The sequence below is a fragment of the Panthera onca genome, chromosome D1 (genome assembly GCF_046562875.1).
Source record: "Panthera onca isolate mPanOnc1 chromosome D1, mPanOnc1 haplotype 2, whole genome shotgun sequence".
Taxonomy (NCBI): domain Eukaryota; kingdom Metazoa; phylum Chordata; class Mammalia; order Carnivora; family Felidae; genus Panthera; species Panthera onca.
Window position 1 is genome coordinate 12,584,472 of NC_138348.1, and position 12,684 is coordinate 12,597,155.

Genomic DNA, 12,684 nt, shown 5'->3' on the forward strand with positions numbered 1-12,684 from the left:
TAACATCCACAACACCTAGCACATAGAAGATGTTCAGTAAATATTTACTTTATGAGACAAACAAATGAACCACGCCAGGGAGAGGGAAGTGTAAGATTTGTTTCTAGCTCAATGTCAGTGGATAATAAAGAATATAATGGAAATAAAGGCTATTCACCAGTAGCAAGGTTTTTCTATAGAGACAGAAAAGCATCTCAAGTGAAACTACCAAACCACTTTGGAAAGCAAACTCAGATAGCTTTTTGGCTCCGTGATTCATCCTGCTGGTCTAAAACTACAACTGTCAGACACAAACTAAGCTTTAAAAGGGATCAGCTACAATGCTTAGATTTCCTGGTCTCACTGGCCCAACAAAGTTTTCATACTCAAGACCTAGTTCAACAAAATTGAGACATGACCATCATCAGAAGCTATAGATTTTTAATCTAAAGATTGGGCATACAGCAAAGCATTTTACATAAATTCTCACTTTTTTTTTTTTTAAATTATATAACAGGAAATAGGCGCCCCAGAAAAATAAGTCTCTTTCCATAGGTCTTAATCCTTGGCCTCTGCAGTAAAGACAATCCCTGTCAACCCAGCAAGTGTTTGTGACTCACCCACATATTACTTGGTAGGACACAAAAGCAGCTATAGGTCTGTCCCTTGTCTTCTTACTAAAGGATTACTGATAGCCTGAAAAGCAACATTCTGGCCCAGTATTCAGTACTTATACACATGAGCCTTTTAATTCTACATTTTCATATTTATGAAATATGAGGGCATATTGGAGGAAGGCAATTGGAGTTGTTAGCTTCTAATCTTCTACCCATAAAGTTAAATGTTCAAGAGGGCCACGTATCGCAATGGGCTTTTGTTCAACGTTAGTTTTGCCAAATGTTGCAAAACAAATCCAGTGACTAAGAAAGTCATTAATTCCTATACTTCAGTTTCCTATCTCTAAGTTAGCAATAAGCTTCCCGTGCCCCACATTTAATTTTTAAGAATCTTGAGGGGGAAAATGTTTCATATGTAATTACCAACAATGTTGCTTGGTAAGACTTAGGACTGAGCTCAAAGTAATCCGCTCCTGGTAAACCCCCTTCTGGCTGCTCTGGAGAGAAGGACACTGATACACATAAGGAAATAACCGAAATGAAAAGGAAGGAAGAGATACAGCTTAAAGTGAAGAAATGACACAGACCCCCCACATACACACTTTAAAAACTTTATTTATATAAAAAACTCATTTGTTTTTAAAAGCATTAACAAGAGAGAAAGGAAAACAGAAAAGGTATGGAGCAGAAGACACGCCCCTTAGTACTGTTCGGTGGGGAGGTGGGATTTTTGGTTCTCTGGAATTGAATGTTTAGTGTTTTTATAAACAAAAAAGAAAAAAAATAGTTAAAGGTCCCCAAAAGCCCATGGCTGTTCTATTACCCACACCCCACCGAGAAAAAGAGCACCAGGAAAAGAGCAGAAGAGGACAAGAGAAACCAAGAGTGGAGCCAGGTCCAGATGGGGGCAATTTCCCCTGTGCAGTATGTTCTTAGGGTCACAGAGAGGAAAAGGCTCCTTTTTGCCAGAAAAGGAGTGGGAAGAAATGGGGGGGGGGGGGGGGGGGTGGTAAATAAGGGATTTTAATGCATAGGGGAAAGGGAAGGGGGGTGGTGGGTTGTGCACTTGTCTCCTACCCCATAGCCTCAATATATAAGGGAAGGGGGAGAGAGAAGGATAAAGATTTCCAGTTGCATTGAACAGAGCTTTTAGATTAAGGGGAGGAGTAAAAGGCAAATAAGGAAAAGGGTTAAAAAAAATCAACCAGCATAGCAGCTGATTCCTCTAGCCCAACCCACTAATAAACACTAAACAGAAAGGAGGAGATGCTGAGGGTGGGGTGGGGCAGGGAGGGCACAGATGCGACTTCCCTCCGGTCCCTTGGGAGATGACGATAAATTCTGGGCAACTAAGGAGTAAGAGTCGCACCACTCACTCCTCCCACATTTTGAGATTCATCAGAACAGGATGTTTGCAAAACCCCAACCATATACTATTGAGCAAAGCTGAATGGCTGAAATCAGAGGTTCTACCAATTCCCAGTGGAGAATCTAAGGTTCTCTAGGTCATCCCTCCTTTCTGCTAGTTAGGGCCAATAGTGGGTAAGAAAGCAACAAAATATAATTTGCAAAATCATGAAAATGAGACTGCAGAGGCAAAGAAAGGCACATGGAAGGGAAGGAGGAGATGCACCCCAGGCCAAAGGCACAAAGAAGAGGCAAATCCAGGGGCGATCCCCCACCTTTTAAGGGTAAAGGGGGCAGGAGTATGTACATCAAGTCCTTTTGTCAGCCAACCAATCCAGGGAAGAGGCAGGGGAGGACAGAGCTAGAAGGGTAAGAAAAGGAGAAAGAAGGGCAGGGGGGAAGCCAGCTTCAAAGCTTCCTGCCAGTTTCAGACTAACTGATTCATGTACATTCCTACTAGCTCCTGCTAGAGGTTCTTCTCCTCCCCAGAAGACATCTTTCTGATCCTTCTCACCCAAAAAGTCTTCCTTGACACATTCTCCTCTTTCTACAGCCTCTTGCAAATGGCCAGGCCAAGTCAGCAGACATTTCACAGGATGGGAGAGGAAGATTAAGGACAGCCTTAGTAAAGGGCAGTGGCAGCAGCTGAGGGTTGGCATGAGGCTTGGAGAAGAGATGGAGTCTGTAGGTCCACAGTGGTCCCTGGCCTGGAGATGAGATCAAGGTTTCTTAATCTCAGTTCTAGGAGACCTTCACTTACTCAAGGGCCCTTGCCAGGTGGAATGTGCCAATGTTGCCAGCCTTCTTTGATTCAAAAATAGTCATCAGGAATACGGGAAGAGCTCACACTTCCGATTCTCCAAAAAAATAAAAGTCCCTTCCCCACCAAGAAAAAAAAAAATCTTGATTAAGAATCATCAGTTTATCAGAGTGCTAGACACTGCATAGACAGCATGTAACTTCCAATTCTTCCCACAGCTTCCAGTGAGGATTCCCACTCTCTCCCTCCCTCCACACAAGGCCAAGAGTTCCAGGGAGAACTGGCAAAAAGAGCTAATTTGCAGCAGTTTCTCAAGATATGCATATAACTGAGTCAGGCTTCTTGGGAGCAACTGGAGGGGATCTGGACGGGGGAGGAGGGACAATTAAGCTTCACTGGAAGAAGGTAGGAGTTGGTAGGAAGAAGGTGGCCACTTAGGGCTATAAGGGCAGGAGGCAGCCTGGCAGTTGGCACAACAGTCCAGCGAAGAAAGGGAAAAATCATCAGTCCATTTCACCACCAAAAAATAAAAGTACATATATTATAAGCCCAGATGTAGCGCAGACAGTGGTGCTAAATCTTCTGCTGTAGGGAAAAAAGAGAAAGAAATGTCAATAGGGTTGGGAATGAGGAGAACCAAAAGACAGTTGAGCAAATCCGGAGGGAGGAAAGCAGCACGGAATGGAGAATCAGATCACTGGAGGCACGTCCCAGCCTCTTAAGAGGCAATCATCACAGAAGCAGCACCCCCAAGCGCCAAGCGGCTGAGACTAGGGTCTCTGGCCCGATTGGATCAGCTTGATTGGCAAACTGCTGGCACATAGGGACCTCCTTCCTCAAGGACGATCTTGGGGGTGGCTGGAGGACATACCATGGAGGGGTTAGACACTTGGTCCCCCTCATCATCCAACTCTTCCTCCAGAGATTCCTGCCCCTCGTCCTGCTGTGAACACATGCAATTTGTTAGTATGAGAGTAAGGAAATAGAAACCTCGTGAGTATGTGCCAAACCTAAGGAAAATCCCGAAACTGGTCAACTCAAACAAAACAAGATAATAGTAAGAAAAGGGCAAGATATTCAAGAAAGGGCAGGGACAGGAAGAGAGTAATGTATGAGAATAGATCTATTGGCATTAGTCACATCAGCAATACATTTATGGTCTCCTTCTCCTAACCTGACCGTTGCAGAATTATGACCCAAGAAATCTCAACAGGAGTCAAAACTCCTACTTTTCCTGAAAATCCCTATCAGAAAAGGATACTGTCTTTCACTAGGTACTTTCTTCCCATTTCACAAAACATGAAGGTTTCAAAACAGAACTAGCCTTAGAAGGACAAGAGTATATAAAAGAGAATTTACCATGAGGGGTGTTCCCTTCAATGGCTCCATTTCACCTAGATCCCCGGATCGATCCAGTGTTCTGTTGTGGTCCCCTCTCTCATTCAGTGTGGAATAGTTGTTATCTAATGAAAAAAGTACAAGAAATACGATATTCCTTCTGGTGTACCATACATATTAAACAGATAAGTGTGAATTAGGCACCCCTGTTGGGAAGTAAACTTTGTCAAATGCTCCAGAAAGTCATTAAGTTCTAGTCCTTGACTTAAGGTCCCTGACTTAAAAATAATTTGAATCTAGTTGGGAAGACAAATGAAACACACAGAGTATGACATATGATAATAAAGCAAAACAGAAGAGATCTGTCTATAAATGGTATTGGAATTAAGAAGAGAGCGTAGGGGTGCTGCAACAGTCAGGAAGCACCTAACAAAGGAGACAGTACTTGGTTAAGCCTCTGGGGATAAAGAAAATTTAGCAAAGCAAAGGGGAAGAAGGGCATTCCAGTAGGAAGTATGCTCTGAGAAAAATTTAAAAAGTAGAGTAAAGAGACAAAATAGCAAATTAGACCAGGTGGGCTGAAACAGAGTACATGGAAAAAAGATGGAGAGGGAGCCTGGGGTCAGCCTGTGAAACTCGGTAACAGTTTAAGGACCCAAACATTATTCTGCAGTAAGTGGGGGTGGGGATAAGGGTGAATGAAGATTTGGGGTTTTTTTTGAACCTTTGAATATGTGGGAATGTGGAAGAAAGTAGATATATCAAGTTTCACTAAATCTCCTCACATCCTTCCAAATAGAAATGTCCAGCCAATGAATGCTCTCCCAGGATGATGAAGGTGCTAGAAAAGAAACTGCAGAGCCAGACAGTTCTCATCCCAATGAAATATAACTCCGTGTCCTTAGGCAGGAATTAATCACCTACCTAATGATTTTGTGTTTGATCCCATACTGCTCATCTGAATTTCTTCCCGATCAGGTTTCTTATCTATACGGAGTCAGAAAGTTATCCAGGTCAAAAACCAACTCTTCAAAATCTATACTCATCATAAAAATTGCTCTCTGGTTGGTCCTCCCTCCCTCCCATCAAATTTTTACTGAGCACCCACTATGTGCCAGGCACTAGACAAAGCCCTCATGGGACTTAAGAGATCCCTTTCCAATGGAACCCTAACGTTCACCCTTAACAACCATTCACTCTTAACAAGTACTTGTTAAATTATTTGGTCTCCAGACCCCTTTACACAGTCTTAAAAATTATGAAGATCCAAAAAGTATTCACTGGTGTCAGTTATATATATATTACTATTTTCCTGTACTGAGAAATTTTAAGTATTTCACTTAAAAGAAAAAATAGGGTGGCATCTGGGTGGCTCAGGTGGTTCAGCACCTGACTCTTGATTTCAGCTCAGGTCATGATCTCACTGTTCGAGCCCCATGTTGGGTTCTGCACTGACAGTGTAGAGCCTGCTTGGGGTTTTCTCTCTCCCTCTCTCTCTGCCCCTACCCCACTTGGTCTGCCTCTCTCAAAAATAAATAAATAAATAATTAAATATATATATTTTTTAACAGTAAAAATAGGGGTGCCTGGGTGGCTCAGTCGGTTAAGCTTCTAAGTCCTGATTTCAGCCCAGGTCATGATTCATGAGATCAAGCCCCACCTCAGGCTCTATGCTGACAGTGCGGAGCCTGCTTGGGATTCTCCCTCTCCCTCTGCCTCTCCCCTGTGCTCGCTCTCTCTCTCTCTCTCTCTCTCTCTCTCAAAATAAACATTTAAGTTAAAAAAACTTATTCCATGTTAACATTTTAATGTTTTTTAAAAGCAGGTTTGTGGGTTTTTGTTTTTGGTTTTTTGTTTTTTTTTTTTTTTTTTTTTTTTACATTTTTGCACATGTCTTCAAAGTTTGGCTTAATAGAAGACAGCTGGATTTTCCTATCTACTTCTGTGTTCAATCTGTCATGATGTTATTTTAGTTGAAGTATATGAAGAAAATCCAGCCTCCCACAGACAAAAAGTTGGAAAAAGAATTTTCAACAATTTTTTCAGATAATTGTGTACAGTCTTTGATAGTACACTAATACACAACAAGTAGAATTTCTCTAAAGAGCAAGTAGAGTTTCTCTAAAGTTGGCAGTAATGTAGAATCTGAATCCAAATGAATGACCTCTTCTTCATACTTTGTTAAATTAAAATGAATTTGTCTGTCTTGCACTTTGAATGGGTCAGTTACCCATTCATGATTCTGAAACACCACACACTAGTCATTTGGAAAATACTGGTTCATAGAGTAATGCAGATCTTCTACATGTTAACACATTTCATTATACAACATCAAAAAAAAAAAAATCGCATTCATTACTATCACCACTGGTTTGATTAAAATGTCTTTTGGGGTGCCCATGTGACTCAGTTGATTAAAGTTGATTAAGCATCCGACTCTTGATTTTTGCTCAGGTCATGATCTCAGTTTCATGAGTTCAAGCCCCATGTCGGGCTCTGTGTTGGCAGTATAGAGCCTGATTGGGATTCTCTCTCTCCCTCTCTCTCTGCGTGTCCCCACCCCATAAATAAAATAAACCATAAATAAATAAATAAATAAATAAATAAATAGATAGCCTGATTGGGATTCTCTCTCTCCCTCTCTCTCTCTCTCTGCATGTCCCCACCCCATAAATAAAATAAGCCATAAATAAATAAATAAATAGTCTTTTAAGTATGGGTGTGTAATCAGGCTCATAATGGCAGGTACAAGTTTTTCACTTGAAAATTCAGGCAATAAGTACCGTCAGTTATTTTTCCTGAAAGTGACAAGCTCATTGCATTCATTTTTGAGAAAATGTCTAGCAAATACTCAAGTCTAAAACCACAGCTTGCCATTTTTTCCCAAGTAAAAATGGCATTCCGTAAAAAGAGTGGCTGGTCCACTCAGAAACTCCAACTAGAGCACCTGTGCTTTCCCCCAGGTCCACTACCACACTCTGGATGCAGCACAGGGCTCGCCAAGTACTTCCTATTTCATCAGCACGGGAGATTTCAAAAAGACGTGTGCTCAAGGTCACAAACAATAAAATTAGTAATGCTTACAGCTCCATCAAGTACATTAACAAGTGAAACTGGCTCTTTTTTACATTGTGAGCGCATGGCCACGAAGCCTAGGACGGCCAGTGGTGTGGGGTTGGTGCCAGAGCTGCTGCTGCAAACACTCCCACTGCTTCTGCATAATCAGCACAGATGTCAACAGACACGGGGATCCTCACACCACATCACAAGAACCCCGATGTTGGAACACCTGGGTGGTTCAGTCAGTTAAGCGTCCGACTTTGGCTCAGGTCGTGATCTCAGAGTTTGTGAGTTCGAGCCCCGTGTCGGGCTCTGTGCTGACAGCTCAGAGCCTGGAGCCTGCTTTGGATTCTGTCTCCCTCTCTCTCTGCCCCTCTCCTGCTCACACTCTGTCTCTCTCAAAATAAAAACCTTAAAAAAAAAGAGAGAGAGAGAACCCTGATGGAGGCAAAAGCCAAGTGTCAGCAAGATAATAAGGGTTACAGCACACACTTTCATGAAAAAGAAAATGTTTCATAAAATACGCTAATTCATCTTTGGGGCACAAAATTTATTTGCTCACACGGCAAAAGTGTTTAAAAGATAAAACCACAAATAGCAGCAGTGATCTCTGGGTAACAGAAATAAGTGATTTTTGTTGTTATTTTTCTAGTTACCTGAATTTTCTAATTTTTCAACAGTCCACACATTACATGGTATTATGTGGAAATTTAAAAACCAAAAAATAATCATTATGCAATATATACATACATCAAAGCACTATGTTGTACACCTTAAATTTACACAATGATATATGTCAATTATCTCTCAAACAGAGAAAACAGTTGTAAGTCCACAAGCAAAGACAGGATCACTTCCAGGCTACTGCCTGTTTTCTCTTCTAATGCTCAGGCCTACCAGCCTCTGTGGTACAATCCTGAGGTAAAGTATTATTACCGTCTACCAAAAGACTAGCTCATGCAGTAACAAATACATATTCTATTCCACGGGAAGTAAGCCCACTGAAGAATAGCCGTGGTGGAGTAAAAGCAGAGGGGTACGCCCCCCAGACACTGTACCTGATTTTGGGTTCCGGTCAATGAGAGGGAGAGTGCTGTCATCATATGAATGACTGCTCTGGCTTCGAGAAGCATTGTTTAGATTTACCTGGAAGCAAACATAAAATGCAACAATGTCACAGAATACTGAACTCACCCATATTTTATTTCCCAATGGGCACAGATCTTTAGGTTCCTATTCCCAAATATAGCTCTTCCCAAAAGGTACCTCATATGGGTTAAATATCTACATAGTGAAACAAATGAGGGTTTTGTGGCTTCTGTTTATGTTCCTGAACAGGAGATTACAGAGGTACCAAACACTCGCACTATCAGAAGGTGACCTAGTTTCCAGTAAATTCCTTCAAGGGGCTATGGCACATCTGGGGAAAAGTCAAACAGGCCATCTTCCCTCGTCCCCACCAATGTGGACAGCATGCTGTGGCACCGAGGAGAACCACAGCTGTTCTGGCACCAAATGAAGCATAGCATCGTTCTTTTTGGGGAAGGAGTAAACTGAATGATCTCCTTACTCAGAAAGACTTGGGATAAAGCAGGACTTAAGGCAATAGTGAGGAGGAAGGAACCAAAGACAAAAGTGTTACGTGAAACCAAGGGAAAAAAGGGTCAAGTCTCAGGCCCAAGAGTTACTCTACCTGAAAGTCTGATTTCTTCCATCCTTCTTTTTCCAGTGGCTTCCGCAGCTCCTTATATCCCCAGATTGTCTGTAATACAAGTGCTGCTGCTCGGACTTCTTTTTCTGAACGGTTCCTTTTGAGGAAAGTAATACGATATGGAATTTGGGTGTTAAGACCAAGGAGGAAGCTGAGAGCCTGTACTCTCCAATATAATGTAACATAAGAAGAAATGCCAAAATGGGCAAGATCAAGTATTCACCAAGTACTGTACTGTGTCCCAAACAGTGACACAAAAAAATGTTTGATGCAACAGGTCTGTTATCAATTTATAGCTCAACATTAAGACAAAACATTAAGACAGCATTATCTCTTCACACTTTATATGTAAATAAGAAAGCAAACATGGAACGCTCCTTCCTAGTAACTCCCCTCTCACACACAAACTCTTCCAGTTGTCATTTTCAGTGTTAAACTCACCCTGATTTGTTGATCAACACCAGCTTCTCAATACCCTGTGTCTCTCGAAGCTTTTTGGCAGCCTCCAAGTTCTCAGCAATAACCTCATTGATGGTGTTCAAAAGAGAGACCACAGTGTCCTCAGAGAAATTCTGGGAAGAGCTCTGCTGCCCTCCTGGCAGGTTCTTTACCAAGTTCGGAATAGCATGTTTACCTACAGCGTTAAGACAGAAGGACTGTGTGCAGGGAGAACAAAGCAAGTCCAGTATATAGAGCCTAACACTGTACTTACTTGCATCAATCATATTAAGTGCAATTCACTGTCCACATGAATCAACTTCATTTTGCTATGGGGTTATCGTATCAGAAGAGCCATGAACATATGGTCCTTCTTACTCCTTTATTTATTCTCCCCTTTAGTCACATTGAAACTATGTGAATACTTTATATCAAATATGTTACAACGCCCACTAACAAAGCAAGTGCTTAATGAAGAATAGCTGTTTTTATTCTAGTTTTGAAGAGTTACCAGTTCTTGTCTTTCTAAGAACCATTAAACTAGAACCCTCAGAACCACAAACTATGGAGGACTAGCCAGGATCCCTCCTCTCAGTCACTGCAATAATAACTATTTAGCATCTGCCAGACTAAAGGCTTGGTACTGATACTGAGATTAACCGTGTGCATCCAACTCCTTACCAATCAGTTCTTTGTTGCGAGCATCTACCGCCAGATTTCTCAGCGCTCCGGACGCAGCTTTCACTACACGCTCGTGTTCACTGGTCAGGAGGTCAGCAATGGCAGAAAGAGCCTTCTCTTGACGCAGAGCAGAGCGGATGTATCGACCATACTGGAAGTAACACACAAGAAGAGGTGGAACAGATTACAAACGGTGGCAAACTAGTTAGGTAAGTTCTCCCATCTCTAAGTCTATTTTCTGAAAGGTACTCACCGTCCAGCGCCCAGCACACAAGTTCTGGATAGCTCCAGCTGAGGCTTCTAGGATGGCAGGAGTCTTGCTCTCCTTGAGGAGTGAGATGTATATCCGAACCACCTCTGGCTGAAATAAAAGCTCATAGCCTGCACAAGAAAGGGCAGGAAAGCAGGGGATGCTAGTCATGACCTAAACACCAGGCTCTGGCTGGTTGAAGTTCAGCCTCAGTACTCTGGATTGATGGATTTATGCTCCTATACCATTAGACCCCCTATACGCTCCCACTCACCCAAGAGCAAACTCAGAGGCTTGATTCCATGCCTTCTTAAGAATAATTCATCCATGGGAAGAGCAGAACAGACCTCAACTCGTATGCAACTCCTTTCTCTCTTTCCTCTTTGTCTCTTCTCTTCCACAGTCTACTTTGGCCTTGGCACTCAGGGCATTCAGGTGCCCACTGACACCGCTCAGGGTTAAAGATTCCTCATCTCAAGTGAATTATTTCTAACTTAACTGAATCATTCGGTCTACCTTTACTATGACTAAGTACAAAGCCTATCCTAGATTTAACAACATCTAAAATTTTTACATCCATGAAGAACTGTGAATTTTAAACTCACTGTACTGGTAAACATAAACACCCAAACTGTGAGAAAGAGGCTTCTTAGAACAATTACAGTCCTAAGGACAGTAGTGGTTACTTAGAGCACCTCCGTTTCTGGCCTAGATGGGTTCAGGACTCTACCCATCCTCCAATAATCTGAAAAGTTGCCACAACAAGCCATCTTTCCTAAGTTACTGCTACAATACCAGTTTCCCAGTGCTCCACCATCATTCCATGCCCAGAGTAGGAGGACAGAAAACAGTGATCATACTGCAGAGTCTACTGTTAGGCTACCAAACACTTGTCTGTGAACTATATATATATATATGAGACCGAGATCCCTGGAGACTAAAAAGAAAAAGATAACTTACCCCGGGCAGGACTAGTTCTTTTAGGGAAATCCACTGTATCGTTTGCTGGATCCTCTGTGGGTTTTTTCCCTTTGGAAATTAAAAAAAGGAGGGGAGGGGAAAAAGTTTAAGAAAGGAAAGAGTCCACATAGTGTACTTTTTATTCTTCAGTCAAAATCTTTGGATCAGAGATACATCAAGAGGGGGGAAAAAAACAAAAAACAAGGTCCCCCCCCACAAGCTGTCCCAGCAGGGGGCTGTGCAGAAACAAGGACAGAAAACAGGCAGCAGACAGGTAAGATAAGGATAAGCACCGTTGTTGCTGTTGTCCTGAGTTCTGATACCTGGGTCTGCTATCCAGAAATAGCATGCCATGAGCCATTAGCTCCAAAGAGCTGAACTTGTTTCAATGGTCCTCCTCAACTGAATTTTCCTACATGCATCCACAGGGAAGGGTTAGGAAATACTAGGGAAGCTAAAATCAAAGCATGCAAATTAGAAGTCCATAAGCGCCTTAAAAGATTCCACTCACCTCTGGAGAACCACTCATCTTCCAGTGCGTCACCCAAGGTGGAAAGCAGAGAGAAATGAAGGAAGAAAAATGCAGGAGAGAGATGTCAACAGGATCGTGGGCAAATAAGCAGGGAAGCAAGGAGGAAAAGAAAAACACAGGAAACACAAAGGAGGAATGGGGGAGAAGGCCCCAGATTAGTTGAGTTCTCGTCCTTCACTGCCCCCAAACTGATACCAATGACCACCACCACCACCATGATCACCGCCATGAATGGAGAACACGACACTGGGGAAGCGGCTGCAGAGCGAGGAGATATCCTTGACTAGGCAGACTCATGTACCGCTCAGCAAGTATTTTGTGCCTAAAGCTAAAAGAGTTCCTTCCCTTTCCCATCCTACATTAAAGAGCAAGGAACAAAGAACCAAAACTCACCTTTGCCCTTCTTGGCCCCAAAGCAACTGGCAGCATGTGGCCCAGTATTGTTGGCAACGTTGGGAGGTGCCTCTTGGTAACGCTCTGCCTGTGGGATCTCCCGGTGAACTTGGTATGACAAATTCCGAAGAAGGCAAACGCAGTTCTCCACAAGCTTGGGGACACAAGATAAAGGGCTCGGTGAGCGAGGAGAATGCCTATAGTGATTTCCCAGCAAGTACAGGTTTCCATGATCCAAGTATTAAAATACTGATCCCCAAAAGCATAGCCCAATCCGTCATCTCTCACAAAGCCTCTTAAGTGCACCAAGCCTCTCAAAATCCTTGCAGCCTCAGGCTACTGGAAGGTTTCTGCCACCATTTGGTGTGTGACACAAAACCGAGGGTCACCCTTTTTCCTACTTAGGAAAATATAGAACCTTGGAAATATAGCTAAACAGCTTTAAAATAGATTATACAGGTGAAGGAAATTCTAAAGAAAACCATGGTGAACATCTGCTTTAGGGAACAGGAGCTGGTACAGATACCTCAGGTCATCTGAAAGCCTGAGATGGTAGGT

The 12,684-nt window shown here is 42.6% G+C and overlaps 1 protein-coding gene across 9 annotated transcripts in view; it reads right to left on the reverse strand.

The window, feature by feature from the left end:
- Positions 1-1,191: 1,191 nt before the first annotated feature.
- Positions 1,192-12,684, reverse strand: part of CTNND1 (catenin delta 1) — a 46,709-nt gene continuing 35,216 nt past the window's right edge. For 3 of the 9 annotated variants that reach the window (XM_060606707.3, XM_060606717.3, XM_060606718.3), the window contains 12 exons: positions 12,127-12,280; positions 11,713-11,730; positions 11,202-11,270; positions 10,245-10,372; positions 9,992-10,142; positions 9,314-9,506; positions 8,855-8,969; positions 8,220-8,307; positions 5,026-5,088; positions 4,123-4,226; positions 3,635-3,706; positions 1,192-3,348 (listed from right to left, as the gene is read on the reverse strand). In XM_060606707.3, coding sequence (XP_060462690.1) covers positions 3,337-3,348; positions 3,635-3,706; positions 4,123-4,226; positions 5,026-5,088; positions 8,220-8,307; positions 8,855-8,969; positions 9,314-9,506; positions 9,992-10,142; positions 10,245-10,372; positions 11,202-11,270; positions 11,713-11,730; positions 12,127-12,280 — 1,167 coding nt within the window. In that variant the 3' untranslated portion in view covers positions 1,192-3,336. The remainder of the gene's footprint in view (positions 3,349-3,634; positions 3,707-4,122; positions 4,227-5,025; positions 5,089-8,219; positions 8,308-8,854; positions 8,970-9,313; positions 9,507-9,991; positions 10,143-10,244; positions 10,373-11,201; positions 11,271-11,712; positions 11,731-12,126; positions 12,281-12,684) is intronic. The other 6 variants (XM_060606709.3, XM_060606710.3, XM_060606711.3 and 3 more) reach the window with 6 other exon arrangements.